Raw genomic sequence first — 23,295 nt, forward strand, 5'->3', positions numbered from 1 at the left:
TAAATGCCACCCTTTATTCCTTTTCATGTTAGCATCTAAAGAACCATCCTAATGCTGTGGTGGCACAGCATCTTGACATTCTGACATGAGTGAAGAAATTCAGCAGGAGATGTTTACTAGTAAAAGATGGCTCAAACTACAGAGTTTCCTGACAGCAGGCTGCACATTACAGTTAATCGGAATTTACTTTTGTTGATCTTGATTCTAATCAGAGATAGGCAGACATCATGTACATACCTTGAGAAAATCCCCTGCTGCACTGACAGTGCTGATGCATTAAGCCGGTCCTCTAAATGCTGAATGAAGCATGTCATGTTCTGTGTAAGAGATTAGAACAGAGAGCCTAAATTTATTGTTGTATCTGTTCCCTTTATCTCAAATCTCATATTTGAGCTTTCTGAATAGATACACAAGGCAACTGTCATTCTTTATCTGTAAATGGATTTCTGGGAGGCTAAACATCAGCTGAATAATTATAAAACAACAGTTGTATAAGCCTTCAAATTATGTGGAGTAAAATGTCCTTGTGTCTGATTAGTAATCTCAGTGTTCACTAACAGAATCCACTGAGATGTCCCAGGCACAAACACTGCAATGTAGCTTTGAGCTACAACTTAACATTCACTCTGAGAAACAGCATGCAATTCACCAGCATGCCTGAACCCACAGCAGCAGCGTCTCGCCACTTACTTTCTATAATTCACAGGCTGTAAACTGTGCTCTGCTTACAATAAATTGTACAAGAAAACCACCAGTGACGCACATATTTCTGCTGAAAATTACTACACAGATGCTGGGTAAGCCTGTGGCTGTTTTACAAGATACCAACCTTGCTGACTCTGAGCTTTCCCACCAGGACTACCTGGAAGAGATAGATACAACTTTGGCTCTACTCTTAAAGACAATAAGAAAGGGATTTGTTCAATAGGTGAAACCCAATCTCCTTGAGAATCCATCTGTCAAAATAGTATAGATTTTTATTGGTGTTAGTGCTAAGCTGACATGGTGCAGATATGACTGATCTGTTCATCTACTGCTCATACAAGACAATGTGCTGGGATCAAAGTTTGAGATAAGTTCTTGGTGCTTCATGTTCCCTTTAGGCCAGGTAATGCTGGGAGCATGCCAAGGACATAGTTGGAGGGCCTGGCCTTGAAACATCTTTTTTTTTCTTACCCACTAGGCACAGCTTTTTTTACTAGACATGTCTTTCAATTCAGTGGAGCTTTGGTAGTGATGTTCTACAGCCTGTCCCTGCCATATTTCTTTGTGACTCCATTGACCTCAAAGGCAAAGGATTAGAATAAGAAAAGAAAGAATTGTGAAAAATATTTTTTCAGGTAGAAAAGGAAGCCTGAGAGTCTCAGGAAAGTTGAATTCACAATTTCCAAGACTCAACATGATGAGGATATTCCTGCTTCTCTGTGCCCTGTTTCTTAAACAGGTTTGGAGTCCACTCTGTTGTTTCCTGATGCTATTTCAGTAGGCATTAAGAAAAAAAGCCCTGTTTCTAACATTAATTATTTGGAGAAGACAAAGTGTTTGTAGCAAACTTCAGTTATTACGTGGGTCACTCCAAAATCAATGCCTCTTACTTATTTCCATAGAAATTACAAGCACAATGACACTATTTGATAAATTATCAGGTACAAAACACTATTTTTTGGCATTCTCACCACCACTAGCTATGCATTTTTTCCATCAATGAACAAAAGCCTGCATGCCACACTTGTGAAGAGCCGTACCAGTGGAAGTGCTCCTCTGTCGCTGTCACCACTGCTGAAAGGTACCTCCGCATCACTGTGCTCACATGCACTGGTTGGTCTCCAGAAACATTCAGCAAGCATAAATGAATGTCAGTGGCTACCTTTTTTTTTTTTGCATGGAGGAACACAATGACACACCTTTGCTTCAAATGCACTTCCATGTCAGATGCTGTTCTGTCAGACTACCCCTCTGCTGCCATCTGTCTCACAGCAGCAACATGTAATGGAAAATTGGTGGGAAGGTTCAGCCTCTACTGCCATACTGCCAACATCCGCCTCTGATGTCGTGGGCTGACATAATAAAATAGGAGGCGTCACTTTCTGAACAGCCCTGTGGTTTGTTGAATAGCCACTTTATACAGGTTTCATAACAATTATCATATTTAGTACAGGAAGTGAGGTGTTCTTGATATAGTGTCAATCCTCTGCCACATTGAGAGCATAAGCCTAAAATATTTTTATCCTGTCTCGTCTCTCAAAGATTTTGAGTTTATATTACTTCATTTTTTCCTCATGACAAAAAGCACCGAGGAGCCTATTCACTAGGAAATTACAGACCTCATTTCATGAACAAAATCCTCTAGGCGTTACGGACCAATTTTCAGTACTGGGTGCTGACAGTGATGAGACTGCACTGAGTGCTGGATAGATACAAAGATGGAACTCCGACTCCATTCCCCAGAAGCTCAAGGAAAAGTCAGAGCTTGAAGGTTCAGTGTTTAATTTAAATACTTATACAGTCAACGCAGGCAGCAATATTTGGCTTTTTTCATGGGTTATTACTGTGGGTGGGAAGGCTCAACTCTGCTTTTTCACAATTGTTTCTTTACTTTCTGTTGCATCTTTGCTGTGGTGGTTCATGGAGGGAGCTGCACTGACAAGTAACAGTGGCTGCAACCGTGACTGGCTCTTGCACAGATTAGACCAGGAGAGGGAAGTATCTAGCTGTGTTATGACCCATCATTAGTACATACACTTAAGGAAATTGTGTTCTGCTCCTGAACATTCCTTGAGGAAATAAAAGACTAAAATTGTTAAGTAAATTATTCACTGCAAATTATTCTCTCAGTTCCATTTGCTATTCTGGGATTTCTGCTATATCTAGGCAACCTAGGCCAGACAAAGTATAAGCATGGACATAAAAGCAAAGGGTACATTATAGAAGCCCTATGTTAATTGAAATAAATAGCCTAACACACTTTGGAATTGCTTAGCATAAGGGAAAGCAATGTAAGCTATCTAAGTCTCCATTTAAACTTTGGCCAGATTTCTGTGATGGACTGATACAAAATTTTCATCTTGTTTGCTTTTTGGCTACTGTGCTAAACTCTTTATTCTAATTTTTGCTCTACTTTTTGGTAATACAAAAATAATCAAATACTGAAAGCATGAGCTTACAGTGTAGACTGTAGGTAGTTTCTTCTTTCAAGGTAAGATAACTGGATGGAGCCAGTGAGGACTTTGACACTATTGTGGCATTTGATACTGTGTGGGTGGAAGACACATAAAGCACTCGAGTATCCAGGACTATTTATCATGGACCACTCATTAAAACTGAATAATGATAATAATAATAAGCTATAACGTATATTGCCTTTTATAAAAGGAATCATTCTCAAGGGGTCATCTTAATTACTAAGTGGAACACTTTTCTTCCCATTGGACTTTGCAGAGTGGAGAGCAGCATTACCTGGGTATTTCAGGATGGAGGACTCAAATCTGAGCCCAATAAAATTAATCTTCAAAACTTCTATTGATTTTGCTGCAGTTTGGATGAGGTCCAAAGACAGCAAGGAAATGGAATAAGTTATGTGCAATCATGTCCAATAGAAAATTAGGTATGAGAAGTTTAATTGCTATTTTACGTAGGTATTCATTCCTCTTCGAAAATACATCTTGAAATACAGAGAATACAAGCACCAAGCTTTTTATTATTTTTTAATAGAGAAGAGCCCTCTTTGAAATGTATTGGTTAACTTCCTGTTATACGTTTGTTTTTTTTTCACTTAGTTACTTTTTAAAACTAGTGTGGGTCAACCTTCCAAGGGCAAGAACATAATCAGGTCAGCTTTCAAGCTGCTATAATTTTTCTGATATGTGGATGAGGAAAGGAAATAGATATGGATGGGCACTATATCTCTTGAAATGGCCTCTTTCTTCCTGTTTAACAATAAATATTCTACAGAAAGGAAGCTCATATATTACTCTTCAGATGAGTTCCCATTTTATTAATCATGAAGATTTTAATAGTGGCCTGAGACAGGAAATCACATTCTAATGATCTGCACAGTCTTATTTAATCCTCAGGTTTGGATCAGATAAAAAAGAAAAGCAATATACTGCAATGTACAGCTATGTAGATAAATAATAGGGATTAATTACTGTAAAACATACGTACAGCATTTTTAATAACATATGGCTTTACTGAATTACTAAGGCTGATTAAATATCAATGGTAAAACCTCCTTAGGGTTAGAAACTTAAATAGACTTTGCAAGTGCTGTTATCAGATATATGAAAGAAAAATATACCTTAGAGTTAATAAACCTCATCGTTTTTATTAACAATTAATTATTATTAACAATAATGATGAATTATATATCCCTGGGAGTTTATAATAATTATTATTAATAATCAATATTTAATTAATAATAATGCTGATGAACTCTGAGGGATATCATACTGATAATAAAATTCAGCTCTATACAGAAGGAATGTAGTTCTAATGAAAATGTGAAGTAAAACATTTTGGGTGCTGGGCTAAGGTTCAATACATACACAGAAAAAACAGACAGGGCTTTACCAGGGTGTGTGCACTGAGTGTTTGGATCCACAAGGATTCATGAATTGCTATCTGTTGGAAGACGTTTTCACAGGCTTGCTAAAAGAAGTTTTAACTGCAAAATGTATGAGGAAATTGCTTCAAATAGATCGTCTTGAAAACTATTTTTTTTCCTGAAAAAATGTCAGAAATTTTTGAAAAATATATATTTTTTTTACCTACTTCTTCACTTTTTCAGCTCTGCAACTTACTTAGAAATAGTTTTCTTTGTTCATCTGCAGCATTGAAACTCTGTGGGTGGCTCAAATGTTTTGAGATTTGCCTGAATCTTCAATAAAAAGGCAATGTTTTTTTTTTGTAGTTTCAGATTTTATACTCCATGATTCACAACAAACTAGTTTTCAGTAGGATACTCAATACTTGTTTGTTTGAATTTGGCAAATAATATCAAACAAGATGAAGCAGACAATCAGAGCTCACTTAGTATCTACTTTCATTGTAGCCTCTCTGCTGTAAACCTCCTGCTGGAGATGTTCTTTCTCCCTTCTACTTTTCACCTAATCAGTGACAGCAGAGAACTGAAAAAGCTATTTCAGGATGTCCAAATTCTCTGGTAAAAAAAAAAAAAAGGCAAAAAACTATTTGACCATGGAAAAGAAGACAGCCTTAGAAATTTTCTCTCCCACTTAGTGGTCTTTAACCTCACTACATTTATTGAATGGCTGTAGAGCAGTGAGTGGGAGGAATTAGGAACCAGCTGGACCATGTGTCACAGCATAGCACACACCTGCTGGGGAATAAAATCCTTGGATGCTTATGAGTGCAGCACTCCTTCCCATTCGAGTCTCAGCACAAGTTGAAATGAAGGGTGCTGTTAGTGCCATGAGGTTGAGTGGGATAAATGAGAGGGGAAAAGAGACTGATTTCTTGAGGTTGTGCAAAGTCTTCCTGAGGTCTGATGGTGACATAAAGGAGAATACATATTAAAGAGTTTCTCACTCTGCACTCTGTTCTCATTCTCAACTCGTCCTTAGTGCACCTCTCTCTCTGCAGTCACTTCCTCTCCTTCCTCACTCCCTCCCAAACTGCTATTTCAACTTGCTTGCCTTTTCTACAAAGCAGCTGCACGGTCACATCCTGACTGAACAAGGAACTGCAGTGAGCGGTGTACCCTTGTGCGGTACGCGTTGTTATCGTTGTTAAGTTGCAAGCTTGTAGACTTTGCACATCAGTCAGACAATCTTAAATTTAAAATGTTGAAGAGAAAACCATCTAATGTGTCTGATAAGGAGAAAAGTCAAAAACCTAAGGTAAGAATGTTTAATTTTTATTGCCAGTAAATTATAACAGGAATTCCTTAAAGGAGGGCTTATGTACTTGAAAGGCCCAGGACTGGTTGTAATGCAGTGGAGCAATTCCTAAGGTTTTGCAGCTTCTACAGAAAATGTGAAGCTGAAAAATAAGACCTTGAATGCTTCAGGATTTCCTCAGCACTCTTTCAGTAATGCAACTTCAACAATCTATTTTTATATACTCACTTTATAAATGTAACGGTCCAATCCAAGAAATCATTACAAAGCTGATATAGTGTTGTTGAAGAGCCTTGCTACGGGAGTTTGTTGTTGCATGTTCTTCATCAGTCTTTTATCAGAGACACTCACAAAAATTTCCTCTACCCCCTGAATTTATGACAAACTGACGCTATCCTAAGAAATAAGTGAGAAATAGTTTACTGATCCTTCTTGTCTTTGTTTGGGAGCACACTTTGCAGTGTGACATCTGTATCCTAAGAGACTATTGCAGGCAGTTCTTCAGAAGGAATGTCATTTGGTTTTACATGACATTGGCTTTTATGTGTCCCACTTGCAGTTTTAGACTATGATTTGTTAACAATTAATGTTTTTAGTGTTTTTTTTTCATGGATATGAAACATACTTTAATTACTTTCTCCATAGATTTACATGCTTTTTAAGCATTAGGCTTGTTTGTGGTATGTATTTTCTTTTGTTCATATCTTAAAGGCAGGGAAGAAGTATAGTTAATATCTAGCTACGCTGTAGGTCAGGTGAAAAGATCACAATAGAGCCTGTAAATGAGCATTGTTTTCCTGCCCACTGAATACTTGCAAAATTAAGTTTTGGTTACTTTTTTCTTCCAGAATAACATCTTCCTTAACAAATGGTATGATCTGAGGGACATGGTAGAGTAGGCATGGTGGTGATGAATTGATGGCTGGACTTAATGATGTTAGAGGTCTTTTCCAACCTTAATGATTCTATGATTTATTTTTTTTTCCTTTCACACAGCTGGTTATTCATTCATGAATTCACTCCATGCTACTCAAATGCTAGTGTTATGGCTTCTCAAATCTGTGAATCTATGTGAATATAAAGTCTCTGAATATGGTGTATATATACATATATTGATTCACTGTGTGTATAAAGCAGGGATAAAAAGAGTCTAAACACTTGACTGATTGTCAGACTTGCATGATCTTGCTGCACTGACTTCTGGTAAATTTTTATGCAAAAAATGCAAGGTTTTGGTGAAGCAGATCAGGATTTCTTTCTGCCTTAGTAACGTACTTTGAAACACTTCACCTACTGTAGTCCCATTTTTGCACAGAATTCTGTAAACTTTCCACAATTGCAGTCTTTTGCTGAATGTGCTATTGACAGAAATGTCATGGGAGGAAACAGTTTCCCCCTCCCATAGAAGAGAAATTTTAGTTTTTTGTTGCATGTTTGGAAATATGCACTGTGTAAGCAATGCAAATACCTAACTTGCTCAATACAGAATTGAGTAACATGGGGTGCAAGTCTTCACCTCCAAACAGAAATTACAAAATTTCACAACTGGGGCCCCTGGATGGTTTCCTGGCTACCACTGTTCTGCGTAGGCACTATTTGACGTCTTCCTGTACGCACAGGGAGGGATGTCATCATCAGTGTGGAGGTCTTGGGCTGTCTCACCTCTTCTTCAGGTGGCTGTCCTGGATATAATAAAGGAGAAAGTCATCAGTCTAGATTATCCAGTGAAAATCTGTATTGCTTCCAGTGACCTGCGAACAGAACAACCAAAATACCTTTTTAGGCAGCTGAGTTTTGCTGATAGTGACCACTGGTCTGTATCACGTTTGTGGCAAGTTCTGTGCATTATTCAAGTGTTACACCTAGATTTTATTTTTAATCCTCCTGTTTTTATTGTTTTCTAATGTGAAATTCCTTAATGCCCATGAAGAGTATCTGGCATACATTATGCCTTTTGATAAAGATGAAATACCATGTAAAGCTGATGCTGAAACCTTACCCCAGTCAATTCGCTGTCCCATGGTACAAAGCCACTGCTAGTGGTGGAAAGGTGGCCAGTGGAGCAATACAGATTCTCCTTTGATTGATACAGATATTCCTATTTATTTCCTTTGATACAGATTCTCCTATTTAACTGCCTGTTCTCTGTGTGCAATGCATTTGCTTTATTATTGTGTTGCTTAAAAGACTTCTGCAGATGTGTAAGGTGCTACATAGGCAAAAAGAAACATCTTGAAACTCTTGGTGTTTATTATTAAAACTTCAATACCTGTCCACTGCCATGAAGAACTGGTGTTGCAGTTTTTCCTTACGCAGCAAGGATTTCTGTAGCACCACAATTGTGTTCATAGTTTCTATGCACATCTTGCAGCTTTTATGTATGCATGTTTTTACATACAGCTACTATATGATTCGTATGTAGCAGAAACTAAATAATATTCATTTGTGAGCAAAAAAAATCTACACCACTTGTCATTCCAGAGAAAATGGGGAGATAAATGCTTTCAAAAGAGGCACCAAAAGGGTGATCCTTTGCTGATGTTTGTCCTTGTAGCTCCATGTACTGCTATGGGCCTGCACACATATATTTTACAGAAGCTGAGGCCCAGGTAGCTGAATTATAAAGTAGAAGTACTGAGGCTTAAAAATACTCAGTCTAAAATAGAAGAAATTCAACCTTATCAAAGGGCTAACCTCTCTATTTCAAGCCTGTCCTCTCCCTAACACACCCCTGTCTGCCCAAGTCCTGAAATGACTTTATATCATGGTGCAAGCTGAGTGCTTCCCATCAGCCCATCCACCACAGCTCTCTCTTGGTGCTTCACTTCAGCCCTCACTGTCCTTTTCCATCAGCTGAGATGTGACTCAGTTTATACCGTGCAGCTCTCTGGGCTGCACAGTTAGCAGTGGGCAGCTGAGGTCATGCGCACAAGGTGGAGCACCTAGCCTTGCAGTCGGTGCCCACAGTGCTAGGTGGAGTGCTGTGGGCAAAGCATTCCTTCTGCACTGCTGCAGCATTGGTAGGAGAGGTCTGCAGCAACATATTGCTGCCAGATGTGTTTCAGCCAGGGCTTGGTACAGCCTGCCCCAGAGTGCTCACAAAGCTGGGGGAGAGGAGAGTGGCTCACTCAGAAGATGTCAAGGACCCCTAACATCACCTGGATTGTATCTTCACTGCACTTATGGCACTACAGATCTCTGTGCATCTGGGGAATAGCACGAAGCAGGTTTAGAAGAAATTAAACATGGTCTCTTTGATGTACTTCAGGCAGCACTGTGCAAACAAAACAGTGCTAAAAGAAAAAAAAGAAAAACATTTTGCAGCAAGGGTACATTCCACTTTGCGCTGTTTAACACTTTTGACCAGGTGTAAATAAGAGTGAAAGGTGCAAATAATCTGCAAAACATCCCTGCACTGCACCGTGCACTTCACACAGTGTAATGTTCAGGGCAGCAGGTTTTCTTTTGTCTCTCTCTTTCAAATTCCTACACACTGAAAACTTGAGAACTGCCTGATGATTCTTGGCTTTACTTCAAGCTGAAGCAAATAAGATTTTTTGCTTTTTTTTTTTTTTCTGGCTTGACTGAAGAAAGTCTTGTGTCATTATTTTACGTGACAGATGATCTATGTTTATGCTAAAGGTTTGAGACGTTTTTGTTTCCTTATTCCACTTCCAAATGTGCTTGATGCTTGAAACTCAGCTTACTTCTGGTGTAAGACAATTCAGGGTCAATGCGTGTGCATTTTGTTCAGGCAAAAATATGTCCAAGATTCTAATTAAATCAATAATCTCTTACTGATGTGATAAACTATTACTCTCAGCCTCATAAGAAATTAGTGGCAAATCCAGTGGAAGGCAATTTTTACTTCCATTGTGTTTACACACATTACAATTTAAATGTGTAAACTGCACACATTTACTGTGCAACCTTATTCCCTAGTAGTATTTCATATCATTAATTTTCCTTTTTATAAGCTTCACACAAAACCTTGCTCCACAAAAATCCATGCACATTTTGGCCATAGACTTAATGAGCCCCGGATTTCACTTTTGTATATATTCGTCACAGAAAGCCTGATCCCCAAAACACGTAAATGAATAAATTAGCTGTGATCCTATTGATTTCTATGGGCTTTGTAATCTAAGTCATGTTTATCACATGTGTTTGGAGTCTGTACTGCAGACAGATGCTATAAGCAAGTTTTGTGGTGCAGCTTTCTGAGACGATGGCTTGTGCAGTACTCTGTACTGGGAAATACTTGAAGAGACAATAGGAGATAGGTACAGCAACTCTAAAAGCCAAAAATAATTCAGCATATAATTATATCTTTTGTAGGACAAGATCTGCAGTGAATAGATTGCTCTTTGCTAATGAATATTAACTAGGTTTTATCTTTGAGTGGTAAAAGCTGAGGTTTTTAATTTTATTTCAAAGGTAAGGATGGGCAGAGTTCTGAAAATATAGCAAGTTTAAAATTCTTTTCTTTCTCCCTGAAATTTGGAGTGTATCATAAATGAACTACTGCTAATGTCACAGATGCTAATTTTCACAGCCATGACTGAAGTGATGTTCGTTTCCATTTGCGTTACATTCTAACAGTGATGCGAGGCGATGAGCTGTTTGCACCATACTGCCCGCTGTGCAAATTTATGCTCATAGGCAAAGATGACACGTAGTTCTGTCATTAAAGGTCTTTACTCCATTGCCTCTTGAAGAAGGAGTGTTTGTCAAAATCCATTTTAACACTGTTAAATAAGCAGAAGCAGATAACAACATGTGGGGAGTAGTTTTAAGAATCTGGTTTGTAGTGGAAATACCTGTTGGCCTTTCTCAGAAAGTGTTCAGAGAAAGAAAAAATGATACTGTTATAACCATGTATGAGCAGATGGGGAAAAAGGGATTGCATGTCACACATCAGAAGGTGTTTCCTGTCTCCCTCAGACTTCAGAAAAACAAGAACAAGGTTAGAGTTAACCTTGGGGTATTTTTCTTGTGTGAGTGGAAAGTTCTCCAACCATATTGCAGCTCCTCTCATAACAGTTTTCTTTTTTTCCTTCTTTATATCCACATTTTGTTTCGAAAAAAGAAAAATCTTTTGTCCTTGCTCAGCCATGGAAAGCTTTGTTTCAGACCTTTTCTGTCCTAGCATATACATTAACCTATCTCTTCTAATAAGAGTTTGAAATTCCTGGAATTTGATTTTCTCACTAAACATTAAGTAATGGTCCAGGGTCTTTGTGGTGAAACAACAGCCATCTCCCTCCTCTTTGTTGGGAAGCTGACCAGGATATACAGACCATATTTTGATGCTCAGATCAACATAAAGGTTCCTTTAGGACTCATGCAATTATTGAGTAGCTCTCATATAAAATAATAGAAAAGGCATCTTTGGCCTGTTCTCATCCTGGCCTCTTTTGTGGCAGAGTTGCCTTACTATGGCATCTATAATGTGAAATTTGCTTATAGTGAAAAACACTACAAGTTTTGTTTTGTTTTGTTTTTTTTCCAACCAAGCAATAGCATTTTAAGAAGCTTGTCCAAAATTTCATTCTCCACATATTCCTGGAAACTCAACTCTATCGCAACAACTGTGACTCTACTCTCTGATAAGTGTGGTGGGATAAACACCAAGGTGATATAAATCAGTATTAGTTCCCTTCTAATTCTTTAATTATCTTTATTGAGCATTTGATTGCTTCAGTACTGTGTTTCTAGGAAACACAAAGTACTCCAAATGAAACACTGGTAAGGATACCCATCATCGCTTGTAAAAAGCAGTAGCTGTGTAAGGGCAGGATAGAGGATGTGCCCTAAAGTTCTTCGTAGGTTTCAATACTTCTAGTAATCTGTGTTTTGTATAAATCCACACTGAAGTAATTGTAAAGCTGCAGGTGTGAGCCATTTGTGGGTGGTTACAAACACTTAAGCCAGAAGAATCAACCCCTTGCTGTGAAAATCTCTGGCAATACAGAATCACAGAAACACCAAGGTTGGAAAAGACCTACAAGATCATCCAGTCCAACCATCCACCTATCACCAATAGTTCTTACTAAAGGAGTTCTCACTCACTCCAGGAAATGAAAATAAAAGTCTTCTGGGCCTCTGAAATCACCATATCCCTTAACTTTTATCTTCTGAAAGCTTATAAGAGTGACAGTGGTTTTATTTCAGTAGTTAGAAGTAGTTTTACTCACTTCCACAAATTAGCAATGTTAGTGGTTTTGCTCTAGTCATTTTTCTGCTTGGTACCAAGCTACAGATTATATGTGCTCTGAATATTTAGCAAGTCACATGTCCTCAGAACCATCATAATGGTAACCTTTGCTTGTACTTCAGTGAAGGAAGGAATTTGTGTGCATGTGTTTTGGTGTTCCAAAGGAGGATGAAAGATCTCTGACCTTTTTCCCAAGTGAAATCTTTCCTGTATTTGCTTGCTCATGCAATTCTAGCTGTTTATATCTTATTATACTGGCACAGTGGACGTGCGTAGTCTTCTTTCTTCTTTTTTTTTTTTTCCTCAAACTTGAGACTGAAATTCCAGTCCTGAAAATGTCTGGAGATTTTGAACTTCTGTGAAGCTGCTTCTTTGACAATATGTATTGTAAACCATACTGTCCCTTTTTATTTGGTTTATTCTATAGATGCACAAAAAATTGGATGATTTCACTTGTTTGCAGACTTCAGGCTGCTTAATTGCCAGTCCTAAGATCTACTGACTTATTTCTGGTTTGCTGAATGTCAGCAGTGAAAGACCTTTCATCACTACCTTTGAGGCCAACAAGAAAGCCCTTCTCTGAGAAAAAGATCTAGAGATCCATCTAATGTTTGCACCTTTAGATCTTTTGAATGGAGTCTTAGTCCTTTCCCTACCCTTTTATGTCTTAATCTCTTGTCTTCACAAGAACAACCAAGTAACCCCACACTTGATTTCCATGAGATGCTAAAAGGTTAATTACTGAGAACTGTAGGAAGTGTTGAGCTCCTCTACTTGGTCATGCTGATTACATTCAGAAGGTGTGGTAAATTGGCTGTGCCTTCGTGTATGTTGACACACAAGTGAGATCTGGGGCCAATACTATATTAGCTTAAGTTTTCCTGTCAGGTTTCTAATGGCTTCTTCAGGGATAAGAAAAGCTCTGTAGGAGCATTGCTCGATGAGAAAAGCATGGAAAAGCTATGGTGCTGTCTCATATTTTGCCTCTGCTGTTGTGTTTAAGATTGAGATGGATCTTTGTAACTGTCAGCCTGCGGTAATAAGATAAAGAAATCAGCTCTGCTTTGGCAGCACAGCCAAATACAGATGCATGAAGATGAGAAGACAAAGTAACCAGGACAGCTGAATGAGTTTACAAAGTTTGACTCTGCTGCCTTCACCTGTGCAAAAAGGATGTTGAGTATTACCACTCATGAACTGCTTTCATTTTCCACAGCTGCACTATTTCTCTCATTCTTCTGTGTGTCTGCCTCCTTTTAAAGATCGTATGTTAACTCCAACAACTGCTTCACAAAGCTGAAAAGGGGATATGGTTCAGTGATGTATGAACAGCTCAGAGACTGTGTAGTGAGTGCTTGAAATGACTGATGGTGACAGAAAGGTCATTCAGCTCTATCCACAAGTACCTGGCAAGGCTCTGCTGACATTGTCTGTTGGTTGAATTTCCATGATTTTCTTTTTCTCTCTAATGGAGTTTATATTTACTTGATTACTGTCTCTTGCTAATTGTGTCTACGTGGGTAAAAATTTGAGAACTATTTGTTTGGGATTTTGGTTATTGTATGAAGGCATGGAGAAAAGTAGATGTTCCTACCATTCATGAAAGCTTGCAGCCTTGTAGCTAATGCAATTCACTTTACAGTGATAGGCTAGATTTGCAGAGGATTTCAAGCATAGCTTTGAATTTGGACTTCATATAACCCCAAAGCCTTTGCTGCTATCTGTGCCTTGGTATCTCTCAACTATGCATGGTTTTCCTGGAGGGTGCAGAAGATTAGCCTTAATTTTGTCCCACATCAGAATGAAAAAAAAAAAGCAAAAACAAAAAAACTCACTCCAAATGTTTGGTGGATTTGTTTTTTATGCAACAAAATTTCAGTTTTCCACTGAACTGTGCTCACAATCACCCAACTGCCAGATACACCCAACAGAGATAATCAAATAGAGAAAGGGGAATTGATGATACTAGATGAGTACTGTTTGCCATAACCAGTGCTCGCAATGAGCTGTTGATTCCATTCATTCCTGTCTGGCATGAAAATGACCTGAACAGAATCATGATGCTATCTTGCCTTAAGAGACTAGACATTTTTACCCACCTCAGGACTGCAGTGACAGAACTTACGCTACAAAGAATACCCAGAATCTACGTATCTCATACACTAAGACAATGCTAAATCAGTTGGAAAATCTAAGTTGGAAACAGTTTTTCAGCTTACTTACTGATTCAAAACAACAACAAAGTATTGGATTTATTTATTTACACTCAAAATTCTAATAAGCGTGCCACAGATTTGCAAGCATATTTTCTGCAAGCTTGTCTAGTTTTTGAAGACTGTGAGGCTGTAATGAAATGCTAATCGTACTTTATTCGAGTGGACAATAAAAATAACTTTGGCCAATTGATGGCAATAAGCCAACACTGGAGTTCAGCCTTCTGACAAGGGAGGTTATATGAAGGGAAGAAAAAAAATTGGTGACACTGGTTATCATTTTAAAAGAGTGAAAAGGTAACCCACTGTAATGAGAAAAGTCTTTTCTCTGATTTTAATTGTACTCCAAGATAAAACTAATATAAATAAATGGACATATAGTTTCGATGAAACAGTAAAATTCACAGTGACTGATGATAGATACTACACTATGTTTTGCTTCTCCACTGCACTGCATCTCCATTAAGGTAATTTCAGCTAATCTCACTGTGGGTTCATTAATCAAGTGTAGTCAGGATGTCTGAAGGGAGATAATGAGGGGGTATAGAAGTTGACCTACTGTTGGGATCTTATTCTTCAGCAGTTAGTTTGTTTCTCATGTCTCATAATACACGTATACCGATAAATAAGTTCAAGTTGCAATTAGTGGTCGTAACAGATGACTAAAATATCTTTATTTACTTGCAAGTTCAAAATGATTCTGTAAACACATCAATTAACTTTGTGTTCTCCTTTATGTTACATGCCTATACAAATTTCCAACTGGCAGCATCAGTTGACAATGAAATGGAAAGAAGCTGGACCAGAAACATTTTAAAATTTCCCCCCTTTTAGCCAGAGGTGGAAGCATTGATGGAGCCTAACTGCCAAAGTCCTTAATCTTTTCCTCTAAGCACTAGCATCCTAAATCCATACTGCAGTATCAGCAGTCTCTTAGTGACTTCCAAAATTTCTCCTCTAAAGAACCTAAGAAAAGATTTGTTCATTTTTTACTCATTTTTTACTCATTTAGGATTATATACTGTATATCTGCCTCACATAAAGCTGTCGGTGTATTACTCAAAAAAAAAGAAAAAGTTTAGGTTCCAAGAGCCCAGTGGGGCTGGAGTCTGCTGAAGATGGGAATGTTTATAAGCTCTGTGATATTAACTGCAGCACTCAACCTCAGGTGACATAAAGCATGCAAAAAAGAACTTTCTGTCAGTTTTATTATTTCTAAAAAGGTTCCCCTTGAAAGAGAAGAGTGACCTTGCTCTGCTGAGCTGACATATGCCACTGAATTAATGGCTAAGCTTTGCTGTAGGGAAGCTTGCAGAAACATTACAACTCCAATGGCTGACTTTGCTGTGAACATTAATCAGAGGAACCAACATGATGTATCAAACACTCATTTAAAAGTAATAAAAACTAACTCCCTTTCCTCCCTCCCTGCCCCCCAAGTTTCTTAGAATTAGCTTATTGTTGGTCATTACCTGTTGTCAAGGGTAAGGCTGCAGGACTGCAGTAAAACTTGTACAAGGGCTTTCAAAAGTTTGCTTACTCTTCAGAAAAACAAATGAGCTTTCGGGATGGTCAGATTTAACCGTAACTTAGAGGTCATTTTTTCATCTTGTTCCCCTTTAGAAGGTCATGTGAAGGAATACTCCAGCTGCAGGAGCTTTTGTGATCATTGCACATAGCAGACTCCTACCTCTGGGAGGGACACTAGCCAGCACCCACCCCACATCGTGTGCAGGACAGGCACAGGGCTCCCTCAGAGCTGGCCCCCTGGGTATTCTTCAGCTCCTCTTTTGGCAGTTATATTTTCATATTCTCCTAAAGCCCATCTTGCAAACATACATGTGAGTAATTCCTCTCACATGAGAAATCAAATGGAACACTGCAAGGTCAGGGCCTGGATAACGCACAGCATTAATAAAATAATGCTGTATATGGAAGTAGAGATGGGACTTAAATTGCAATAAGGTAATTTGTTTTTAAAATACAAAAATTTGCGTGTGAATTTCTCTGATTTGGGAGGAGGAAGGTTCAGGATAGGAAAAAAAAAAAAAAGTTATTTAAGGGATTATATTATTACATTATTTAAGAGATTACAGACCAAAGCCTGCCATGCTAACCCAGAGTTTAACCCCTCTTTGCTCAGACAGTGCTGCTCCCCTTTGCTGCAGTCCGGGCTTATGGAAGGTGGATTCCAGGCTTCGGTGTCTCTGCCCACATGCAAGTGAAAGGTGGAAAGGGATAATAGTGCAGGAGAGGTGCACATCATGTCTAGTCCTTAACTGTCACTTTCATAGCTTCTCTGAGTTTGTCACACATCCTTAACCTTCTTTTAAAGTCATTTTCTTTTCATGGTTTTGTGTGCCACTGAAAGTCACTTTTAATTAAATGTCATATAAATAATAAAGTCTTAATTACATAATTATTGCAGATACCCATGTGCACGCTCCCAGGGTTGGACAGCTTGCCAGCAGAGCACTTGAAGTGCCTTTTCTCAATGGGATCTGAGAGCGCTCTGCAGCAGTGCTGCTGGTTAACATGCAGGGCCTGTGTGCATTTAAAGGAAGACGCAGGCCTCTTCACTTCCCCTTGCACATTTTGCAAAACTTGGCTGCAAACAGACCATTCTTAGTGCTGCGATCGACATTTTTTAAATCGCTTCCTCATTTTGTCCCTCACGAACTAGTTTCACCAGCAGAACTGGTGAAAATCGCTCCTTTTTTGCTCAGCCTCTCCGTGCATCTTGCCCCTTCCCAAGGAAAACTTACAAGGACAGAGCTGACCCTGTGAACTGCTGCACTCTTGTTTACCCTCATGAACAGCAGCTCAGCCCCAGCTCTGTGTCCCATACCCACATCCTCAGGACCCGGCCTCTGATATCACTGGAGAGCTGGTGTTTGGGTAGAAGCCCTGACAAATGGATCACCAGCTGTGGTGCGCTGTCAGTGCAGGCTGGAGAGGACAAGTACCCATCAGAGGTCTTGATAAAACAGCTGCTTGGTGTTTACTTCCAATGTGAAATGCTGGGAGAGCATTAAGTACGATTGATTTGTTGTTTTATACAGCTTTTATTTTCCAGTCATTTTCTGCCATTAAAATTAGGATTTTTGCTCTGAAGTTCCAAGGTAGCAGCCTTGCTCTAAAACCGCTCTGCTCTCTTTGCTCCCCGCCTCTGCAGGAGCAGAATACCAGATCACATTAACAACCAGAGTCTTTTATGGAGTCGTTTTTAAGCCAGTTAAAAATGCCATTTCAGTAGATTGCCCTATTTGAGTTAGCAGGAACAAGCTGTATCTTTTTTATTGCTTTTGACTGGCCAAGTACAAGGTTTAGGCCATGTTTCGTGTTGACTATAAAGTTATATTAATAGCCTGGTTAGTGGTCAGATGTTCTATATGTGTAACTAATGTGTAAATAGGCAAAATGTCTGAGGTAGAGGGGTCATAATGTCTCTTTTTTTTACTTCTTTATTACACTTCTGAGTTACTAAATCTTGTATGCAAATTCCCATTCTCTATAAAGAAGTGAGAAGGGCTCGTGATGGTGGTTTGTGTTTTGTTGTGTTGTTTTTTTTTTTTTCTTTTTCTTTAGAACATCCTGAAAGCAGAAATTTACATCCTTGCCTTCAGGGAATGTAGGAGATAATTTTTGTTGATTATCTGTGACAGAAGTAAGATGAGGTAGCATAGTGATTATATTCACCCCTATGTTGATGACTCTTAATTTCATTCCCAGCATAGTCCCCTGATTCTGAAGGGACTAGTAGCATGAGGGAACAGGTGAATTGAATCATATCCTGAGTTCCACTTATCTTCATTGATCCAAGAAGCAAGTGATTGTGCTCCTGGGAGCTGCTGTGTCTCCTTCTGAGCAGAGAGGGAAGAACACAGGTGTTTGAGGCAGGTGAGGAAACTTGCAACAGGCTGAAGTCTCTGTTACTGTCAGCAACTGCTTTTGCCCCTGTACAGCTTACGTGTTCTGAGTAGTTTAGGGATGAATGGAAGCTAAAAATGAGAATGTTTGCAGGAATCTGAAGAGACTTATTCATGTAAGAGGGTCAATACAAAACCATTGCATCATGCTGAACTCAAATTCTATTTTCAGTGGGACTTGAAGCAAAAAATAACGAGCCAGAATTTCTCACAGCAGGGAACCAGATTTCTGAGCAGTGTAAATTGTCCAAAGGAAAATATGAGATGAATATTACCCATAATGATTACTTAGCATGATGTCTTCTGTCAGTTTTGGTTCGAAGGTTGTCCTTTGACAAGAACTACCTGACTTCTGTGATTATTTGCTCTATAGTGGAAGGATGCATTCACAGAATCATAGAATCACAGAATTGAGTTGGAAGGGACCCTTAAAGGTCATCTAGTTCAATTCCACTGCAATGAATAGGGACACCTACAGCTAGATCAGGTTGCTTGGAGCCCCATCCTGCCTGGCCTTGAATGTTTTATAATTTGAAGAGATGGTTCTCAGAACCTCTTCTTGCTGCTGCTTTTCTATTTGTATACTGTACTGTTTTCTGGGGAAAATTATTAACTATTTGCAGAGAAAACAGATCACAAACTGCAGACTGTCCAAATTAAAATCAACAGCAATTAGATGCCATTTACCTCTTATTAGATGCTGTTTACCTCTTTTAAAATTATTACCTAAAGTTCCTGGATATCAGAGAAGTAAATATATTGGAAAGGACAGAAGACTGATTTGAAATATTGAAACACCTTTGACATTTTTCATTATGCTAGCAAAATATACCAGAGAGACAAGGATAAGGATTAGAGCTTTGGCTTCTAGAAATTAGTTGATTGGTCATCGTGTGGAAAAATAAATACGTTCCTTCACCAGGTCCCTGGCCATGTCTCCATTAGATTTTACTGAGCAAATTTGTATTTGCTTAATGTATCCATTGGTAGATCTTCCATGAATCCAGCCAGTTAAGTCAATTGATCTTATAGGATGCAGAACAGTGGTATCAAAAGTCAATGCATATTTTCTCCTCGTAGCTTTGCATTTACGTTAAAAGCTTCCCTGCAATTGGAAATAAGGCCTGGTGGTATCTTCACAGGGTTGGTGTTCCCTGACATTAATGCAGTGACTGAAACTACTGAAAGTCACTGTCCTGCTCCCCAGCAGCCCATAGCTTCTAAATCAGCCTTTTGTTATCAGTATAATGGGGTTGAATACATTTTTAAAAGGTGGTAGCTATTGATTACTTAATGGAAAAAGTTAGTATGGAGAAGTGCTGAAGCAGCCCTATTTCGTACTCTCCAGTGCAACGAGACCATTATCTAGAAGAGTGGAAATCATCCGGTAACCCTTATTAATATTTAATAGGGATGAAGCAACACTGAAGGATTCTACAAAATAGCCCCAGGCTTCTGCCCGTGTAGGATATAAGGTTGTTTCAAGGGTCAAAAAAAGAATAACTGATTTCCCTGTGCTCAGGCTGTTTATAGGTAAGATCAACAATAAACAATGTTTTTCCTCTTGTTCCTTTTAAAGTATTTGCAGCATATCTGCACTTTAATATACAGTTATTCCTACTAGACATCTTCAAGTGATTGAATGCAACAGAAAGGTCAGTGTATGTTTAGAGATCACTGTGTGAGAGAGACGATTTTATACTTCCCCAATATTGCTGTGAATCCCAGCCTCTTGCTTCGTGCTTCAGGGCACATTTGGCTGGGTTGACAAGCCAGTGAAAGGTGTTAATCCTGTCTAATAGAACCATAATCCTTGGGGCTGTGTTTTCATATCATACTATTGAGCTAACCCCCTTGTCACAGGATATTTTTAATCTAGTGAATAGTAAAGTTCTACGTGGAAATTTTAGATGAAATTAAGGTGTACAGTCTAAATTGCCCTTTTCAATTTCATGGGGTAAAAACAAACAAACAAACCACAGTGTTTAGCTAGCAGAGATTCCTTGGGAAATCGCAATCAATTAAGAGGAGAGCTGTGTGGTTTTCCTTTTTCTTTTTTCTTTTTTTTTCTCCACTCCAGTGAACAATAAATGCCATTTGTCCAAAAATATTCACAAATCTGGGTCAGCATCTACAAATAACCTTTGGCTTGAAATATTTTCCAGGTCAGATTGGCCCCAGAAATGTTAGTAGGGGAAAAACAACAAAAAAAAAAAACACCCTACCATGAAAAAAAGAGATGTAAGGTATTATTTCTTTTTCTCTTAAACTCCAGTGGTTGAAACGTGGACCCAAAATGTGGATCCTCTCCTATTCAGTTGTGCTCGGTTCTCTGCCCTTGCTATGTTCAAATGGCAACAGTGAGGATTTTTTACTTTCAGCTGTGCTTCAGGGGAGGCAGATTTTTTCCTCTCTAACAGAGACAAAATATTCTCACTTGGCTTCCCATAGCTTTTCTTCGTCTTATTGTTTTTCCCCTCTGGTAACTATTTTTAGTTTAAAAGTGACTGTGTGTAAGCGATAAAGAAGCTAATATGGCTAGTAACCCTGTGATTTATGAGCAGGGACAGAATAAGATGGAGTCCTTCCTGGCTGGAAATACCCAGGGGAGGTACGCGTGTGCTCTGCGTTGCCGGTATCATTTGGATGAACTCCTTCCTTAAGACCACAGTTGTGAAGCCTGAATGCCAGCTCATCACCCTGCACGGCACTGGGAGTATGACAGCGTTACCCATGAGTCCCTCAGAGGACTAACTGCTGCCAGAAAAGAGAGTGTCAGGAGGCAGAGCAGCAAACAGCAGCTTGGTGTCTGTGGGCAGAGCTGGCACTCACAGAGCTGCCAGAAGCTGAAATTGTAACTTGCATGTCAGCTCAAAAAGGTCCCTTCCTTACAGGAAAGTCTGAAACCACAGTCTGAAACCACTTAACTAAATCTTTCAAGATACAGTCTGTTTGTGTATTACTGTGTAGTTTTTACCCCTAGAAGGCATTTTGAGTGTTCAGAAGTAAACAGAAATGATATTGCATATTATAGGATAGTAAAGCCTCTTTGAGAAATCTGATGCTCCATTAAAAGCTGTTCATTTAGTATGCAAGAGTGAAGAGTTTTTAAAAATGGATTCATTCTGGATTTAGCTTTGACTATTAGTGAAGATGTAAAAACAAGCCATTAAAACACTGTGTAGTTGGTAAATTCTGGCTATTATTAGGGGCACACTTAAATGGACTTCTGACATATCAGCAACAAAAGCGTGTGGCCCGATTATTCTGCTGCTCTCCCACAACATGTCTTTTGGCCAAAACACATTCCTGCTACTTAGCAGTCCTTGCCAATTCCTGTTGGTAAAGAAGCCTGGACATGCTTCCCAGCCACAACCATAAACTTTAACAATGGTTTCCACCACCATAACCAGCTGTATGGCTCCTCTTGTACTTACGCAAGTAGGGATTTTTTCTGAGCTCACAGACAGCTATCTAACCCAGAGGCTTCTCATAAATATCTGCATATAATTAATATGGAATGGATAAAAAGAACGCAAATCGCACCCATTATCTAATTTGTATTTGAAGTAGTATTGTTCCTCTCATTCATTGTTCTGCTTCCAGCAGTAAAGACATAATTCTTTTCCCTGCAGTCACCTCCTAGTTTGTTTCTGCTGGATGTAGCAGCTCATGGTTCACTGACTTGGGAGGAATTTTTAACAGTGACTTGGAGGTAATATTTAAGTCTTCATAACAGAGCAAATTACCAACAGTGAGTCAAGGTTTGTCTTCTTTTCTTTACAGCGCACCAGTAGTTTTGGAAGCTTTGACCGTTTCAGATATCACTCAGTATCAAAGACAGATGATTCAGCTGAGGTCTGTATCAAACAAAATTTTGCTTTCTTCAGTTCTCTTTCCCTCCCCATGAAGACTGTACAAAACCTTTGGGTAACCACTGTGTGAATTTTACACTGGGAGAACTTTGCTGGTGTACCTAGGTCTGTCTGGATGATTGAGTTCTTGCCAAAATGAGCATGAGAATCACATTTTAACATTGCTGATTCAATGTGAATATCAGAAGCAACTTTTCAAAAAGGCAAAAGTGCTTTTCAGTCTGGTGTATTCTCAAATTAACCTGGATGCAGCCCACAAATGTGTCATTTTTGTTTTAATCAACCTGCATAAGTCCCCTCAATTGTTTGGATAAAAGACAATAAGCAAAAGGAAACAACATTTCCTAGCATAAAATGTATTTTCTTTCTGGCATTCACAGTACAGTGGTATGCTGCAAACTTGTTTTAGTATTCCCCATTAAAATGGCTGTGATTGACTTTTGTCATCTTAATTGCATTGGTGTCCTTAAATTTTTTCGGTCATTCATGTTTTTCTGTGCCAAATTTTATTTTCATGGTATGTTGCATACATTTTTACTTCAAATCAGGTGTCTGAGTTGGAGACTGTAAGTGATATTGGAGATGCAGCACAAACCAAAGCAGCGTATAATGGAAGAAGCTTGGGAAAGAAGATGAGAGCCATTTCCCTTACCATGAAGAAAAAGATGGGTAAAAAGTACATCAAGGCACTCTCTGAGGAGATGGTAATTACAGCTTAAGAATCCTTAATAATACACACAAAATGAAAATGTTATGTGGATTTTACTTTTTTATGCTTCAGGCAGCTATCAGTCATGAGACTCCATGAAAACATTGTTACAAGTATTGAATTAAAATAGCTTTTAGTATATAGCTTTCCTTCCCCATGCATGCTCACGTACAAACACATGCACAGATACCATTACAGCATCACATGGTAAGAATCAAGTTAGACAAAGGATTTTTATATCATTGAATTTTGCTTTGTCATCATGGAACATTTGTGTAAGCACAAAAAAAATCTCTTAATATGGAAACAGGGAAATACTGGATGAACTTAGTTGTCAGTCTGATACTCAACCTGTACAAAACATTTCATTAGGAGAATTAATCTTCAAATACAGTTTTGTTTTTTTTCCCAAAGTCCATTTTATTGAGGTCAGCCAGCATCCTACAGCATGACAACTCATTTGACTTATCTGCTTTTTCCTTATTTAATCCAAG

General features: G+C 38.7%; 1 protein-coding gene across 1 annotated transcript in view; it reads left to right on the forward strand.

The window, feature by feature from the left end:
- The first annotated feature begins 5,683 nt into the window (after positions 1-5,683).
- Positions 5,684-23,295, forward strand: part of LOC122177853 (SAM domain-containing protein SAMSN-1-like) — a 32,255-nt gene continuing 14,643 nt past the window's right edge. The window contains exons 1-3 of the mRNA XM_042867614.1: positions 5,684-5,858; positions 22,004-22,075; positions 22,641-22,796. Coding sequence (XP_042723548.1) covers positions 5,802-5,858; positions 22,004-22,075; positions 22,641-22,796 — 285 coding nt within the window. The 5' untranslated portion in view covers positions 5,684-5,801. The remainder of the gene's footprint in view (positions 5,859-22,003; positions 22,076-22,640; positions 22,797-23,295) is intronic.

Source organism: Lagopus leucura, unplaced genomic scaffold, assembly GCF_019238085.1.
Source record: "Lagopus leucura isolate 7727_CA_CO unplaced genomic scaffold, USGS_WTPT01 Super-Scaffold_100001, whole genome shotgun sequence".
NCBI classification, from domain to species: Eukaryota; Metazoa; Chordata; class Aves; order Galliformes; family Phasianidae; genus Lagopus; species Lagopus leucura.